The sequence below is a fragment of the Tachyglossus aculeatus genome, chromosome 26, assembly GCF_015852505.1.
Source record: "Tachyglossus aculeatus isolate mTacAcu1 chromosome 26, mTacAcu1.pri, whole genome shotgun sequence".
NCBI lineage: Eukaryota > Metazoa > Chordata > Mammalia > Monotremata > Tachyglossidae > Tachyglossus > Tachyglossus aculeatus.
The window spans coordinates 17138747-17153151 of record NC_052091.1 but is presented as its reverse complement, the minus strand read 5'-3'; the positions used below and the strand labels follow the sequence as shown (position 1 = coordinate 17153151).

General features: G+C 52.1%; 1 protein-coding gene across 1 annotated transcript in view; it reads left to right on the top strand.

Moving 5' to 3' along the window:
* Window positions 1–3546: 3546 nt before the first annotated feature.
* Window positions 3547–14405, top strand: part of ABHD17C (abhydrolase domain containing 17C, depalmitoylase) — a 73631-nt gene continuing 62772 nt past the window's right edge. The window contains exon 1 of the mRNA XM_038767584.1: window positions 3547–4236. Coding sequence (XP_038623512.1) covers window positions 3575–4236 — 662 coding nt within the window. The 5' untranslated portion in view covers window positions 3547–3574. The remainder of the gene's footprint in view (window positions 4237–14405) is intronic.

The window sequence follows — 14405 nt, the reverse complement described above, 5'->3', positions numbered from 1 at the left end:
TGTACAAACAAATATACAGGTGCTGTGGGGAGGGGAAGGAGGTAGGGCGGGGGGACTGGGGAGGGGGAGAGGAAAGAGGGGGCTCAGTCTGGGAAGGCTTCCTGGAGAAGGTAGAGAGGCAGCATGGCTCAGTGGAAAGAGCTCGGGCTTTGGAGTCAGAGGTCATGGGTTCGAATCTTGCCTCCGCCAATTGTCAGCTGTGTGACTTTGGGCAAGTCACTTCACTTCTCTGGGCCTCAGTTACCTCATTTGTAAAATGGGGATTAATACTGTCAGCCCCCTGTGGGACAACCTGATCACCTTGTAACCTCCCCAGTGCTTAGAACAGTGCTTTGAACATAGTAAGTGCTTAATAAATGACATTATTATTATTAAGGTGAGCTCTCAGTAGGAGCTTGTATCTCCCCCCGCGCTTAGAATAGTGTTTGGCGTGTAGTAAGCACTTAACAAATGCCATCATTTTGTTATTAGTATTAATTAACCCGTCCGAGCAGATGAATGACTGAGTCCCCTCCTTCCTCTTCCCCTCCTCCCCCTCCCCGCACCTTATCTCCTTCCCCTCCCCACCGCACTTGTATATATGTATATATGTTTGTACATCTTTATTACTCTATTTATTTTACTTGTACGTATTTATTCTATTTATTTTATTTTGTTAATATGTCTTGTTTCGTTGTCTGTCTCCCCCTTCTAGACTGTGAGCCCGCTGGTGGGTAGGGACCGTCTCTAGATTTTGCCGACTTGTACTTCCCAAGCGCTTAGTCCAGTGCTCTGTACACAGTAAGTGCTCAGTAAATACGATTGAATGAATGAATATTTATTTATTTTACTCGTACATATTTACATATTCTATTTTATTTTGTTAATATGTTTTGTTTTGTTGTCCGTCTCCCCGTTCTAGACTGCGAGCCCGCTGTTGGGTAGGGATTGTCTCTATCCGTTGCCCAATTGTACTTTCCAAGCGCTTAGTCCAGTGCTCTGCACACAGTAAGTGCTCAATAAATGCGATTGAATGAATGAATGAACATTTATTTATTTATTTTACTTGTACATATTTACTATTCTATTTATTTTATGTTGTTAATCTGTTTTGTTTTGTTGTCTGTCTCCCCCTTCTAGACCTTGAGCCCGCTGTTGGGTAGGGACCGTTTCTCTATGTTGCCAACTTGGACTCTCCCAAGCGCTTAGTCCAGTGCTCTGCACACAGTAAGCGCCCAATAAATACGATTGAATGAATGAATGACTATTTATTTATTTATTTTACTTGTACATATTTACTATTCTATCGATTTTATTTTGTTGATATGTTTTCTTTTGTTGTCTGTCTCCCCCTTCTAGACTGTGAGCCCGTTGTTGGGTAGGAACCGTCTCTATATGTTGCCGACTTGTACTTCCCAAGCGCTTAGTCTAGTGCTCTGCACACAGTAAGCGCTCAATAAATACGATTGAATGAATGACTATTTATTTATTTTACTTGTACATATTTACTATTCTATCGATTTTATTTTGTTCATATGTTTTCTTTTGTTGTCTGTCTCCCGCTTCTAGACTGTGAGCCCGTTGTTGGGTAGGAACCGTCTCTCTATGTTGCCAACTTGGACTTCCCAAGCGCTTAGTCCAGTGCTCTGCACACAGTAAGCGCTCAATAAATACGAATGAATGAATTAGTATTTATTTATCTTACTTGTACATAACTACTATTCTATTGATTTTATTTGGTTTCTATGTTTTGTTTTGTTGTCTGTCTCCCCCTTCTAGACCGTGAGCCCGTTGTTGGGTAGGGACCGTCTCTAGATGTTGCCGACTTGTGCTACCCAAGCGCTTAGTCTAGTGCTCTGCACACAGTAAGCGCCCAATAAATACGATTGAAAGAATATTTATTTATTTTACTTGTCATTATTTACTATTCTATTTATTTTATTTTGTTAATATGTTTTATTTTGTTCTCTGTCTCCCCCTTCTAGATTGGGAGCCCGCTGTTGGGTAGGGGCCGTCTATGTTGCCAACTTGGACTTCCCAAGCGCTTAGTCCAGTGCTCTGCACACAGTAAGCGCTCAATAAATACGAATGAATGAATGCGTATTTATTCATTTATTTTACTTGTACATATCTACTGTTCTATTGATTTTATTTGGTTTATATGTTTTGTTTTGTTGTCTGTCTCCCCCTTCCAGACCGTGAGCCCGCTGTTGGGTAGGAACCGGCTCTAGATGTTGCCGACTTGGACTTCCCAAGCGCTTAGTCCAGTGCTCTGCACACTGTAAGCGCTCAATAAATAAGAATGAATGAATGAACGAATATTTATTTATTTTACTTGTACATATTTACCTATTTTATTTTGTGAATCTGTTTGGTTTTGTCTTCTGTCTCCCCCTTCTAGACCGTGAGCCCGCTGTTGGGTAGGGGCCGTCTCTAGATGTTGCCGACTTGGACTCTCCCAAGCGCTTAGTCTAGTGCTCTGCACACAGTAAGCGCTCAATAAATACGATTGAATGAATGAATGAATATTTATTTATTTATTTTACTTGTACATATTTACCTATTCTATTTTGTTAATATGTGTGGTTTTGTCGTCTGTCTCCCCCTTCTAGACCGCGAGCCCGCTGTTGGGTAGGGACCGTCTCTCGATGTTGCCGACTTGGACTCTCCCAAGCGCTTAGCCCAGTGCTCTGCACACAGTAAGCGCTCAATAAATATGATTGAATGAATGAATGAAAGGGGCGGAGCTGGGGCGCCACGGGCCCCCGCGGTTTCAAGGCCGCCCCTCCCCCGGCCCCGCCCCCCCCCGGCCCGGCCGCGTGAGGCGGTTGCTGAGGGGCCGTTGCCGCGCGCACGTGCGCGCGCAGCCCCGGCGTCACCCGGAAGTTGTGGCGGCGGCGGCGGGTGAGGAGACGGGAGCCGGCAATGGCTGCCGCCGCAGCCCGCCTCTCTCCGGCCGCCCTCCCGCCCGCCATGCCCCGGCTGCGGGCCCGCCGCTGAAGCGTCCCCTCCCCCTTCCCCGTGTCCCCTCAGCCTCGCGCGCCCCCGTTCTCTCCGCCCCCTCAGCCTCGCGCGCGCGCGCCCTCCCCTCGGCCTCCTCAGCCTCGCGCGCCCCCGTCCTCAGCCTTGCGCGCGCCCCCCTCCTCAACCGCCGCTCGCCCTCAGCCTCGCGCGCGCCCCCTCCCCTCAGCCTCCCCCGCCGCCGCGCGCCCCCGCTCGCAGCCGTCGCGCGCGCCCTCGCCTCAGCCGCCACGCGCGCGCGCGCGGCTCGGCCTCCCCTCAACGGCCGCGCGCGCGCCCCCGCCCTCCTCTCCGCCGCCTCAGCCATCGCGCGCGCGCGCGCGGCTCGGCCTCCCCTCAGCGGCCGCGCGCGCGCCCCCGCCCTCCTCCTCCCCGCCGCCTCAGCCATCGCGCGCACCCTCGCCTCGTCCGCCGCGCGCGCGCGCGCGGCTCGGCCTCCCCTCAACGGCCGCGCGCCCCCCCCCCCGCCCTCCCCTCAGCCTCCTGGCGCGCGCTCGCGCGCGGGCCCTCCCCTCAACCGCCTGGCGCGCGCCGTCCCCTCAGCCGCCGCGCGCGCCCGCCTTGGGGCGGCCCGATGCCCGAGCCCGGCCCCAGGATGAACGGCTTCTCCCTGGGCGAGCTGTGCTGGCTGTTCTGCTGCCCGCCCTGCCCGAGCCGCATCGCCGCCAAGCTGGCCTTCCTGCCGCCCGAGCCCACCTACACGGTGCTGGCGCCGGACCCGCAGCGCGCGCCCGCGGGGGGACCCCCGCCGCCGCCGCCGCCATCATCATCATCCCCGCCTCAGCCGTCCCCTCAGCCGCCCCCTCAGCCGCCGCCGGCGCCTCAGCAGCAGGAGGAAGGACCGGCCGCGGCCGCCGGCGGGGGGTCGTCGTCGTCGTCGTCGTCATCGTCGTCCGAGGCGGCCTGCAGCCTGCACCTGAGCGAGCGGGCGGACTGGCAGTACTCGCAGCGGGAGCTGGACGCGGTGGAGGTGTTCTTCTCGCGCACGGCCCGCGACAACCGGCTGGGCTGCATGTTCGTCCGCTGCGCGCCCGCCAGCCGCTACACGCTGCTCTTCTCGCACGGCAACGCCGTGGACCTGGGCCAGATGTGCAGCTTCTACATCGGCCTGGGCTCCCGCATCAACTGCAACATCTTCTCCTACGACTACTCGGGCTACGGGGTCAGCTCGGGCAAGCCGTCCGAGAAGAACCTGTACGCCGACATCGACGCCGCCTGGCAGGCCCTGCGCACCCGGTGAGGGCGGAGGGGGCGGCCGCCACGTCGCCCCGGCGTGCGGAGCGCCGACGCCGGGTGGGAAGGGCCGCCCGACCCCTCCGGATGGGGGGCGAGGGGCCCGTGGGGGAGGGGGGGGGGTCCTATGTATTGAGCGCTTACACCGAACGGGGATGTCCGTCTTCCCCCTCTGGATTGGAGCAGAGGGTCTTCTGGAGGATGGGGAGGTGCGCGAGACGTCAGTCCTATGTATTGAGCGCTTACACTGGACGGGGATGTCCGTCTTCCCCCTCTGGATTGGGGCAGAGGGTCCTCCGGAGGATGGGGAGGTGCGTGAGATGTCAGTCCTGTGTATTGAGCGCTTGCACCGGACGGGGATGGCCGTCTTCCCCCGCTGGATTGGGGCAGAGGGTCCTCCGGAGGATGGGGAGGTGCGCGAGGCGTCAGTCCTATGTATTGAGCGCTTACACCGGACGGGAATGGCCGTCTTCCCCCTCTGGATTGGGGCAGAGGGTCCTCCGGAGGATGGGGAGGTGCGCGAGACGTCAGTCCTATGTATTGAGCGCTTGCACCGGACGGGAATGTCCATCTTCCCCCGCTGGATTGGGGCAGAGGGTCCTCCGGAGGATGGGGAGGTGCGCGAGGCATCAGTTCCGAGTACTGAGCGCTTACACTGGACGGGAATGGCCATCTTCCCCCCCTGGATTGGGGCAGAGGGTCTTCCGGAGGATGGGGAGGCACGTGAGGTGTCAGTCCTGAGTACTGAGCGCTTACACTGGACCGGAATCTCTATCTTCCCCCTCTGGATTGGGGCAGAGGGTCCTCCGGAGGATGGGGAGGTGTGCGAGACGTCAGTCCTACGTATTGAGCGCTTGCACCGGACAGGGATATCCGTCTTCCCTCTCTGGATTGGGGCAGAGGGTCCTCCGGAGGATGGGTAGGTGCGTGAGGTGTCAGTCCCGAGTACTGAGCACTTACACTGGACGGGAATGTCCATCTTCCCCCTCTGGATTGGGGCAGAGGGTCCTCCGGAGGATGGGGGGGCGCGTAAGGCGTCAGTCCTGAGTACTGAGCGCTTACACTGGACGGGAATGTCCGTCTTCCCCCTCTGGACTGGGGGCAGGGGGTTAGGGTATCAGTCATAGGTACTGAGCGCTTGCACCGGACAAGAATGACTACCTTCCTCCTCTGGATAGGGGGCAAGGGCCGGTGGGGTCTCCCGGAGGATGGGGAGCTGGTCAAGGCATCAGCCATTTGTCTTGAGCGCTTACACTGGACAGGAATGTCAGTCTTCCTCCTCTGGACTTGGGGCAGGGGGTTAGGGTATCAGTCATAGGCACTGAGCACTTGCACCGGACAAGAATGACAGCCTTCCCCCTCTGGATAGGGGCCAAGCTGGGGGTCCCCTGGAGGATGGGGAGGTGGTGAAGGCATCAGTCATTTGTCTTGAGCACTTACACCAGACAGGAATGTCCGTCTTCCTCCCCTGGATTGGGGGCAGAGGGTCTTCTGGAGGATGGGGAGGTGCATGAGGCGTCAGTCCTGAGTACTGAGCGCTTACACTGGACGGGAATGTCCGTCTTCCCCCTCTGGACTGGGGGCAGGGGGTTAGGGTATCAGTCATAGGTACTGAGCGCTTGCACCGGACAAGAATGACTACCTTCCTCCTCTGGATAGGGGGCAAGGGCCGGGGGGGTCTCCCGGAGGATGGGGAGCTGGTCAAGGCATCAGCCATTTGTCTTGAGCGCTTACACTGGACAGGAATGTCAGTCTTCCTCCTCTGGACTTGGGGCAGGGGGTTAGGGTATCAGTCATAGGCACTGAGCACTTGCACCGGACAAGAATGACAGCCTTCCCCCTCTGGATAGGGGCCAAGCTGGGGGTCCCCTGGAGGATGGGGAGGTGGTGAAGGCATCAGTCATTTGTCTTGAGCACTTACACCAGACAGGAATGTCCGTCTTCCTCCCCTGGATTGGGGGCAGAGGGTCTTCTGGAGGATGGGGAGGTGCATGAGGCGTCAGTCCCAAGTACTGAGCACTTACACTGGACGGGAAAGTCCATCTTCTCCCTCTGGACTGGGGGCAGCAGTTAAGGTATCAGTCATAGGTACTGAGCACTTGCACTGGACAAGAATGACTGCCTTCCTCCTCTGGTTAGGGGACAAGGGGCAGGGGGGGTCTCCCGGAGGATGGGGAGGTGGTCAAGGCATCAGTCATATGTCTTTGAGTGCTTACACTGGACAGGAATGCTCATCTTCCCCCACTGGACTGGGGGCAGGGGGTTAAGGTCTCAGTTATAGGTACTGAGCACTTGCGCTGGACAAGAATGTCCACCATCCGCCTCTGGACAGGGAGGGCAAGGGGCAGTTGGGTCCCCCAGAGGATAAAGAGGTGATCAAGGCATCAGTCAGTCATAGGTACTGAGCACTTGCACTGGACAGGAATGTCTTTCTTACCCCTATGGATTGGGGACAGGGGGTCCCCCGGAGGATGGGATGGTACCCGAGGCATCAGTCCTTTGTACTGAGCACTTGCACTGGATGGGAATGTCTTTCTTACCCCTCTGGATTGGGGACAGGGGGTCCCCCGGAGGATGGGATGGTACCCGAGGCATCAGTCCTTTGTACTGAGCACTTGCAGTGGACAGGAATGTCCGTCTTCCCCCTCTGGATTGGGGCAGATGGTTCCCTGGAGGACGGGGAGGTGTGTGAGGCATCAGCCCTGTGTATTGAGCGCTTGCACTGGACAGGAATGTCCGTCTTCCTCTTCTGGACTAGGGGCAGGGGGCTAAGGTATCAGTCAGTCATAGGCACTGAGCACTTGCACTGGACAAGAAGGTTCGCCTTCCCCCTCTGGACAGAGGCCAAGGGACAGGGGGTCCACCGGAGGATGGGGAGGTGATCGAGGCATCAGTCATACGTATTGAGTGCTTGCACCGGACAAGATTGTCCATCTTCCCTCTCTGGGCAGGGGGTCAAGGAATCAGTCAGTCACAGGTACTGAACACTTGCACTAGACAAGAATGTCCGCCTTCCCCCTATGGACAGTGGACAGGCGGTCCTCCTGAGGATGGGGAGGTGGTCGAGGCATCGGTCAATTGTAGGTACTGAGTGCTTGCTGTGGACAAGAATGTCTGCCTTCCCTCTCTGGATGGGGGACAAGGGGCAGAGGAGTCCCCCGGAGGATGGGGAGGTGGATGAGGTATCAGTCCCGTGTATTGAGTGCTTACACTGGACAGGAATGTCTGTCTTCCCCATCTGGATTGGGGCAGGGGGTACCCCGAAGATGGGGAGGTGGTCAAGGCATCAGGCAGTCATAGTACTGAACGCCTGCACCGGACAAGAACGTCTGTCTTCCCCTTCTGGCCTGGGGGCAGGGGGTCCCCCGGAGGTTGGGGAGGTGGTCAAGGCATCAGTCATGTATTGAACACTTACACTGGGCAAGAATGCCTGTCTTCCCCCTCTGGACTGGGGGCAGGGGGTCCCCCAGGGGACAGGGAGGTGGTCAAGGCATCAGTCATAGGTATTGAGTGCTTACACTGGGCAAGGATGTCCATTTTCTCCCGCTGGACTGTGGGCAGGGGGCTCCCCGGAGGAAAGGGGGATCAAGGCATCAGTCAGTTGTATGTATTGAGTGCTTGCACCAGACAAGAATGTCTGTCTTCCCCCTCTGAACTGTGGACAAGGGGCAGGGGATCCCCTGGAGGAAGGGGGTGGGTGTCAAGCCATCAGTCAGTCCTAGGTATTGAGCACTTACGTTGGACAAGAATGTCTGTCTTCCCCTCCAGGCTGTAAGCTCGTTGTGGGCAGGGAATCTGTCTGTTATATAGTACTCTCCCAAGCACTTAGTACAGTGCTCTGCACACAGGAAGCACGCTAAGGGGTGAGGGGAACAGGGGGCTTCCATACTGCGGGGTAACTGACTCTCAGGCCAGGCTCAGGCATCAAGGCCAAAGGACCCCAGAGGGGGCCAATCCATCAGTCATTCATATGTATTGAGCATTTGCACGGGACGAGAATGTCTGTCTCCCCTCTAGACTGTAAGCTCGTTGTGGGCTGGGATGTGTCCGTTATATTGTACTCTCCCAAGTGCCTAGTACAGTGCTCTGCACACAGGAAGCGCCCAGGGGGCAGGGGGCTTCCGCAACATGAGATAACCGTCCTCTGGGCCAGGCCGGGGCACGAGGGAAGAAAGTCCCCTTGGGGGGTGAGGGGGTGTCAATTCATTAGCCAGTTACATGTATTAAGCTCTTACATTGGACAAGAAGGTCTGTCTCCTCCTCTAGACTAAGCTCATTGTGGGCAGGGAATGTGTCCCTTATATCATGTTATTGTATTCTTCCAAGTGCTTAGCAGAGTGCACAGTAAGCGCTCAGTCAATACGATTGACTGACCAAGCGCTTGGGAAAGTACAATACAATACTATGTGCCAAGCACCGTACCAAAGTGCTTGGGGGAGAGTACAGTACAGTAGCGTGTGCAGAACACTGCCCTCAACAAGTTTCTGTCTAGAGGGGCAAGACAGGCATTAATAGAAAAGAAATTACAGATAGGGAGTAAGTCAGGGTGATGCAGAAGTGATTGGGTGTAGAGGAAAAGGAGGGCTAAGTCAGGGATGCTTATTGTGTGCAGAGCACTGGATTATAAGCGCTTGGGAGACTACAATGTAAGAGACACATCCCCTGCCCATAAGGAGCTTACAGTCTAGAGGGGGAGACAGACATTCTTGTCCAGTGTAAGCATTCAAAATGTGTACTTCACCGATGGATTCAAACCCCCACCCAGGGGACCTCTTTCATTCAATTCAGTCATATTTACTGAGCACTTACTATGTGCAAAGCACCATTCGAAGCACTTGGGAGAGTACAATGTAGCCTCAGACAGACTCATTCCTGCCCACAACTAGCTCTTCGAGGAGATGTGCCTTCAATAAGGCTTTGAAGAGAGGGAGAGTCATTTTCTGTCGGATTTGAGGAGGAAGAGCGTACAGAGCCCTGCCCAAAGAAAGCACTCCGCAAGTACAATTGAGGCCGAGAGCCAAGGATCAAGTGGTGTTTCCAGGGACAGGTGGACCGTAGTCGGGTGAGTTAGACCTTCATCTGGCAAGTACCGGGCCATGTTGGGCACTCCAGGGGATGTCAGTCAGGCCGGCCCCTCTCGTGCCTTCTACTCAATAATCCCAGCGTGACCTAACGCAGTGAACTAGACTAGGCAGTAGGAGAACTCGGCTTTATGTTTTGACTCAGCACTACTAAGTGGGACAAGTCACCCGGTCTCTTAGGGCATTGGTTTCCGGCATTAATAAACTGGGCCAGCACGAGGTAGTTGTAAGCGTGAAGGAGATTAGGACTGTAATAATGTGCTTTGACTGCCCAGAGAAGGCTCTTTAGAAGCGCAACATGTTGTAATATTCATGATAATGAAGATGCTTAAGCAGGCATCCCCTATACTTTGCTGGTATTTATACACTTTTCCCAGCGTGTCGACGTAAATAACCCAACCCCACCGCGTTCATTCCTTCATTCAATCTTATCTATTCAGTCGTATTCAGTGAGCGCTTACCGTGTGCCGAGAGCTGAACTGAGCACTTGGGAGAGTACATTACAACAATAAACAGACATATTCCCTCAGGAGAAATCAAGTTATCCAACAAGGAAGCTCCTGCCTCTCATTATATTTTCTCCAAGGTCTACTGACGCAGTTAGAATTAAGTCGGTATTTCAGATCTCGAATGGGGTAAAGTTTTCATATAGCCCAGACAGGTGATAGATACTATTATAAAGGCAGGTATTGAGGTACATCACCAGTATACCTGTACAATTCCAGAGTCACAGATCGGCATACCTAGGAGTACTGAACACTAGCTACTACTTGCTGTCTAAGCTACCCCCCAAAATCTCCACTTAAATAGCTCGAGGAATTCCAAGAAAATCTGCATCTAGGTTAGGTTTATATCAGAATTACGCTGCGCTGCCCCTTCAGTGCGATGGAAGCAGCATGGCGCAGTGGATAGAGCACGGGCCTGAGTTCTAATTCCGACTCCTCCACTCGTCTGCTGTGTGACCTTGGGTAAGTCATGTGACTTCTGGGCGTCAGTTTCCTCATCTGCAAAATGGGAATTGAGACTGTGAGCCCTATGTGGGACAGGAGCTATGTCCAACCCGACTGGCTTGTATTCACCTCAGTTCTTAGTACAGTTCCTGGCACCTAGTAAACACTTAACAAATACCACAATTATTAATTATTATTATTCATGCATTAAAAACCCTTGTAAATATGAGTTAGGAGGAACCTTTGGCTGTAATACCCAGCTGCGTTACAGTAAGAGCCGGGCGTGGAGTTACTCATCAACTTGCTTAAAAGGGAGGATGCTCCAGTCAGATGGGGTGCCAATAGATGGATTTTAAAACTTAACTTCCTTGTTAAAAGGAAAACTTTCCAGGATTCCCAGATTGGGTTTCACTTGTGCCCAACTTGAACTGTGACTTTGGGGAAGAAGTGGCTGAACTTTTTTGGCCTGGCTTTACTCGTTATCTAGTGTGAATGTATTTAGTAACATTCTACTTGGTGATCCAGGAAGAAAAAAGAAGATGGATAGATCAAGTCGTTTACTACGGTTCACGTGCAGATGTTTTGTTTTCTTTTACCCTCTAGTATACAATAATATACTCAAAGCAAGTCATATGACATAGCAGTCTTTAGGTCCAAAGTTCCTTTCATGCCTATAACCTTACTACCTCTCTGAAACTATTGAATGTAAACAGTGATAATCATAGTGCTTGGTATTTTTCAACCGCACCCACCTGGTCCATCTAAGGTACTTATTCTACCTTTAATTTCTCATCGAGTGTGCGTTAGTCATATATTTTATAGCCTTGACGCAGCTTAATGAATTTGGCTCACTTAAGAACCAGATCTAATAATAAAAATATAAATTCAGCCTCAGCCATGTGCTAGCTCCTAAACAGAATATAGATTCAGCATTTTGTTTTTGATGCTATTTAAGTCCTTACCATATGCACTAGAATGTAAATTCCTTGAGGGTAGCGATCATATCTAGCAACTCTATTGTAGTTCACTCTCCCAAGTGCTTAGTACAGTGCTCTGCACACAGTAAATGCTCAGTAAACATTGATTGGACAATCAGGTACATAGTCTGGGTCTCACCTGAGGCTCACGATCTAAGGAGGGAAGGGAGAATAGGTATTTTGTCCCCATTTTGCAAATGTGGAGACCAGAGTCATAGAGCAGTTAACGGATATGACAGCAGGCAAGCGGGAAGCTCAGCTTCATGGGAAGAGCAAAGGCCTGGAGTCAGAAGGAGCTGGGTTCTAATGCCGGTTCCACCACTTGTCTGCTGCGTGACCATGGACAAGTCACTTTATTATTACTATTGTTATTATTATTATATTTGTTAAGTGCTTTACTTCTCTGTGTCTCAGTTACCACATCAGGAAAATGGAGATTCAGTACCTGTACTCCCTCCTCCTCAGAGTGTGAGCCCCAAGTGGAACATGGACTGCGTCCAAACTGATTAGCTTGTATCACCCCAGTGCTCAGTACAGTGCCTGTTACATAGTACGTGCTTAACAAATGCCATTAAACAAAAGGTGGCAGAGCCTGGATCAGAACCCAGGTCACCTGATTCCCAGGTCCGTGCTCTTTCTGCTAGGCCGCACTGCTTCTCTTGCGAAGGCTAACCAACTAAATTTGAGAATGCACGAGAGGATTGCCTGACAAATACTCTCCGAGGAAAGAGTGATTGAAATGTTAGCGGTGGTAGCATCCAACTGCACCAGGCCATTTTGATTCTTTGTAGGCATACTTAGGATGCCTTCTGTGGAGAGAGGGAAGAAATTAGCTTGTGGGTTAGGCTGGGTGTGAGATCATTCAATTCCACATCTGGTGGTGGTGGGAGGATTACAGAAAGCTGGGGTTGGGAGACTAGAGTGCACTGTCAATCAGTCAGTGGTAGTTCTTGAGCGCTTATTGTGTGCTGAGGACTGTACTTAGCACTCTGGAAGAGTAGCCATATGTGTGATGAGGATGGGTGGAGAGAATTTAAGTGCTTAGGTGTGACCCAAAAGGGAGGGAGAGTAGGATAAAGAGGTGAGTCACGAAAGTCTTCTCAGAGGGGATCTGATTTTAGAAGGGCTTTGGAGATGGAGAGTCAGATATGAAGGGGTTTCAGGAAAGAGAGAGCATGGGACAGGTTGTGCACCAGGTTGTAGTGGGAGAGGAGCATGGATAGGTCATGGAAAAGAGCTGATTGGGTGCCTTAAGCAGGGGGGTGAGGAGTTTCTGTAGAGAAGAATGGGCAACAGGCAATCCATCACTCAATCGAATTTGTTGAGCGCTTACTGTGCCCAGAGCACTGTACTGTACGCCTGGGAGAGTGCACCAGAACAGAATTGGTGGACACGTTCCCTGCCCATGGTGAGCTAACAGACTAGAGGGGGAGACAGATATTAATTTAAATAAATTATGGATTTGGACATAAGTGCTGTGAGGCTGAGGGAGGGGCAGATAAAGGGGGCAAATCCAAGTATAAATGTGATTGCAGAAGGGAGTGGGAGGAGAGGAAATGAGGGCATTCTTGGGGAAGGCCTCTTGGAGGAGGTGTTTATACTATGGTTTTGAAGGTGGGGAGGGTGATAGTCTGTCAGCCAAAAGAGGGAGGGAGTTCCTGAACAGAGGCAGGATGTGAGTGAGGGGTTTCTGGCGTATAGATGAGATCGAGGTACAGTGAGTAGGTTGGCGTTAGAGGAGCAAAGTGTGCGGGCTGGCTTGTAGTAGGAGAGTAGTAAGGTGGGGTAGGAGGGGGCAAGGTGATGGAGTGCTTTAAAGCCAATGGTGAAGAAATTCTGTTTAAAGCAGAGAGGGATGGAGGTTCTTGAGGCATGGGGAAACATGGCCCAAACGTTTTTGAAGAAAAATGAACTGGACAGTGGAGAGAGACAGGAGGCAGGGAGGCCAGCAAGGAGGCCTATATAGTAATCAAGGCAGGAAAGGATAAGTGGTTGGATCAAAGTGGTAGCAATTTGGGTGGACATGTGGTAGGAAGAAATGAGAAGAAATGTAAACGAGTTGAAGAGCCTGGAATTTGCAAGTGAGTTTAAACTTGAGATGCATAGAAGTTTATAATTGTAATTGAGGTAAAAGATGTGAAAGCTCTTTCTTCAATGCAGAGAAAGCATGGTCTAGTGGCTAGAGAATGGGCCTGGGTGTCAGTAGGACCTGGGCTCTAATCCCAGCTCCAACAGTTGTCTGCTGGGTGACATTGGGCAAGTAGACATTTCACTTCTCTGAGCCTCCATTCCCTCATCTGTTAAATGGGGATCAAAACTGTGAGACCCATGCGGGACAGGGACTGTGTCCAACCTGATTACTGTGTCTCTACCTCAGCGCTTAGTACAGCACCTGGCACACTGGAAGAATGTAAAACAAAAAAGGAAGAAAGGAAGTAAACCCGAGAACATCCATTTGTCCTTCATACTATACTATATAATATAATCTATAGTACCTCATATTCCTTCATGCTAGAAGGAGATATCTGTGAAGTTCAGAAAGAGACTCTGTGAAGGCCTTAAAGAACTATAGGGAAATCAGTCCTACCTTGCGGACACACATGGGGATTGTGTTTGATGTTTCCAGAGTCTGGCTGCTTGGTTTTATCCTTTTGAAGTTTCTGAACAGAAAGAGTTACACCTCCCCGATTACGGTGTGACAAACTAGTTCACCTGGAAGAGTGGTGTCTGTTGTAATGTTGCATTCAGACAACATTGTCCTGATTTTATTTTCTCTGCCTCCCACGTATTTTTGATGGCCGCCTTTTGCCTCAGTAACTAGCAGCTATTTGGGTATCCTGCTGCCCTCCATCTTCAGTCAATCAGTGGTATTCATTGAGCACTCACTCAGTGCAGAGCTCTGTACTAAGCACTTGGGAGAGGACAGTACAGCAGAGTTGGCAGACACAAGAGTCCAGCATCTTGTCTCCTCACAAGTGCCACCCAGCAAAATTGGGTCAAGGTGAACAGAGCTTCAGTAGACTGACTTGGTCCCAGGACTTCCTAATGGCAATCCTTAGTGTCTCTTAATGCTGATGCAACTCACTGCTCAATGAGGCGTCTGGGTTGGGTTCAGGCCTCATGGCCATTTAGAAGGTTGAGCCGCCTAATAACTCGATAAACAT